The following is a 1,752-nucleotide window of genomic DNA, read 5'->3' as shown; positions in this document are numbered from 1 at the left end:
AATATGTTTTCCTCGCTTATGGCTTCTTGGTCCTTTTGAATTTGCAACTGCTCCACTGTTATCACAATAAAGAGTGACAGGAAGATGCATATTTGGAACGACTTCCAAATCAGTTAAGAACTTCCTAAGCCATACAGATTCTTTCGCTGCTTCACAAGCAGCAACATACTCAGCCTCCATGGTGGAATCAGCAATGCAACCTTACTTTATGCTTCTCCATATTATTGCTCCTCCGTTCAGAATTTTAAGAAAATATTAACATTATTTACTTATTTTTCAACATGTAATTAACCAATTCAATTTTAATATATATTTTTAAAAATTGGAGAAGAATAAATAAATAAAACAATAAATATATACCTACAAGTAAAAATGTATCTTTTAAGATTAACCATAATCAGGTGGATTAAGTTTCATTAATTCTAAAAAAAATTTCTAAACTAGCTAAATCTAGAAAATTTTCACTTATTTGAATCTAATCAAAACAAAAATCTAGCCCGTAATTAAACATGGAAGCGAGAATGAATTTATTCTCTTTGAATTACCAAGCATGGCATAATTAGTTCATAATTCATGGTTTTCCCCATCACATTCCATATTAAGTTTTCCATCTCTATATACATCATTCCCTCATTCTCAATCTTTATCTCATCTCTCATCGGAATTAAGTGGACTCAAACCCTTCCGATCATGGCCACTTTCATTTTCCTCCTCACCCTAACCAATGCTCAAAACGCCCCCGGTGACTACTTCGCGCTTCACAATCGAGCTCGAGCCCAGGTCGGCGTCGGCCCCATGCAATGGAGCAACACCGTGGCCGCGTACACTCAAGCCTATGCGGAAAAAAGAAAGGGTGACTGTGCCATGATTCACTCAACCGGGCCGTATGGGGAAAACATAGCCGCGGGCTACTACCCTGAGTTCACTGGGGCGGATGCGGTGAAGCTGTGGGCGAACGAGAAGCCGCTGTATGATCATGCGTCGAATAAATGCGTGGGTGGTGAATGTGGGCACTACACTCAGATGGTGTGGCAAAGCTCGGTGCGGCTTGGATGTGCTAGAGTGTCCTGTAAGGCTAATTCTCAGTTTGTTGTTTGCAATTATGATCCTCCTGGCAACTATATTGGGGAAAAGCCTCATGATTCTTGGGTGGTATGAAGAGATTTGATTTTAAAAATTTTATGAATTGTAATAAAGTTTGTGAGAGAATCATGAATTTATTTATTGAAATAAAGCTACGATATTGTCTACAATAGTATTATATTGTCCAGAGCATAAACTCTTGTGACTTTGTTTTGACTTCTTTACTTATAAACTCATCATCAGAGTCTCCCCTCTCATTAAGTACACCACATAGAGCCACCTTTGAAGCCTATAGATTACCTATGATCATAGAGCCTCCCCTCGAACAAAATACACCATAGAGCCTCCCCTGAAGCCTATGGATTTCTAAAAGAAACTCCCTTTAATCGAGACTCGACTTCTTTCTTCGGAGACCTTGAACAAAATACACAATTTGTTCGACACGTTTGACTACGATTTTTAGGCTTACAACTTTTTTGTTCGACATAGCTAAGTTAAGTTCATAGTTTGATACCATGTTACTAATCACGAATCTCTACAATGTTATATGATATTTGTCCACTTTGAACATAACATCATGGGTTTGCTTCAAGCGCCCACAAGAAGTCATGTTAATGAAAATGTATTCTTTAGTTATAAATCTATGATCATTTCCGAACCGTCTTCAAC

At 38.0% G+C, this 1,752-nt stretch overlaps 1 protein-coding gene across 1 annotated transcript; it reads left to right on the top strand.

Moving 5' to 3' along the window:
• Nucleotides 1–690: 690 nt before the first annotated feature.
• On the top strand, nt 691–1,158 carry LOC111436564 (basic form of pathogenesis-related protein 1-like). Its single transcript, XM_023074310.1, has one exon. It carries the CDS (start codon nt 691–693, stop codon nt 1,156–1,158), a length of 468 nt encoding a protein of 155 aa, XP_022930078.1.
• Nucleotides 1,159–1,752: the final 594 nt, after the last annotated feature.

The sequence above is a fragment of the Cucurbita moschata genome, unplaced genomic scaffold (genome assembly GCF_002738365.1).
Source record: "Cucurbita moschata cultivar Rifu unplaced genomic scaffold, Cmos_1.0 Cmo_Scf00056, whole genome shotgun sequence".
NCBI lineage: Eukaryota > Viridiplantae > Streptophyta > Magnoliopsida > Cucurbitales > Cucurbitaceae > Cucurbita > Cucurbita moschata.
The sequence above is the reverse complement of the archived record's forward strand: the minus strand, read 5'-3'. Positions and strand labels throughout refer to the sequence as shown.

Excerpts from the sequence above, each read along its gene's own strand:
- LOC111436564 (XM_023074310.1), top strand. The coding sequence starts at position 691 with ATGGCCACTTTCATTTTCCTCCTCACCCTAACCAATGCTCAAAACGCC.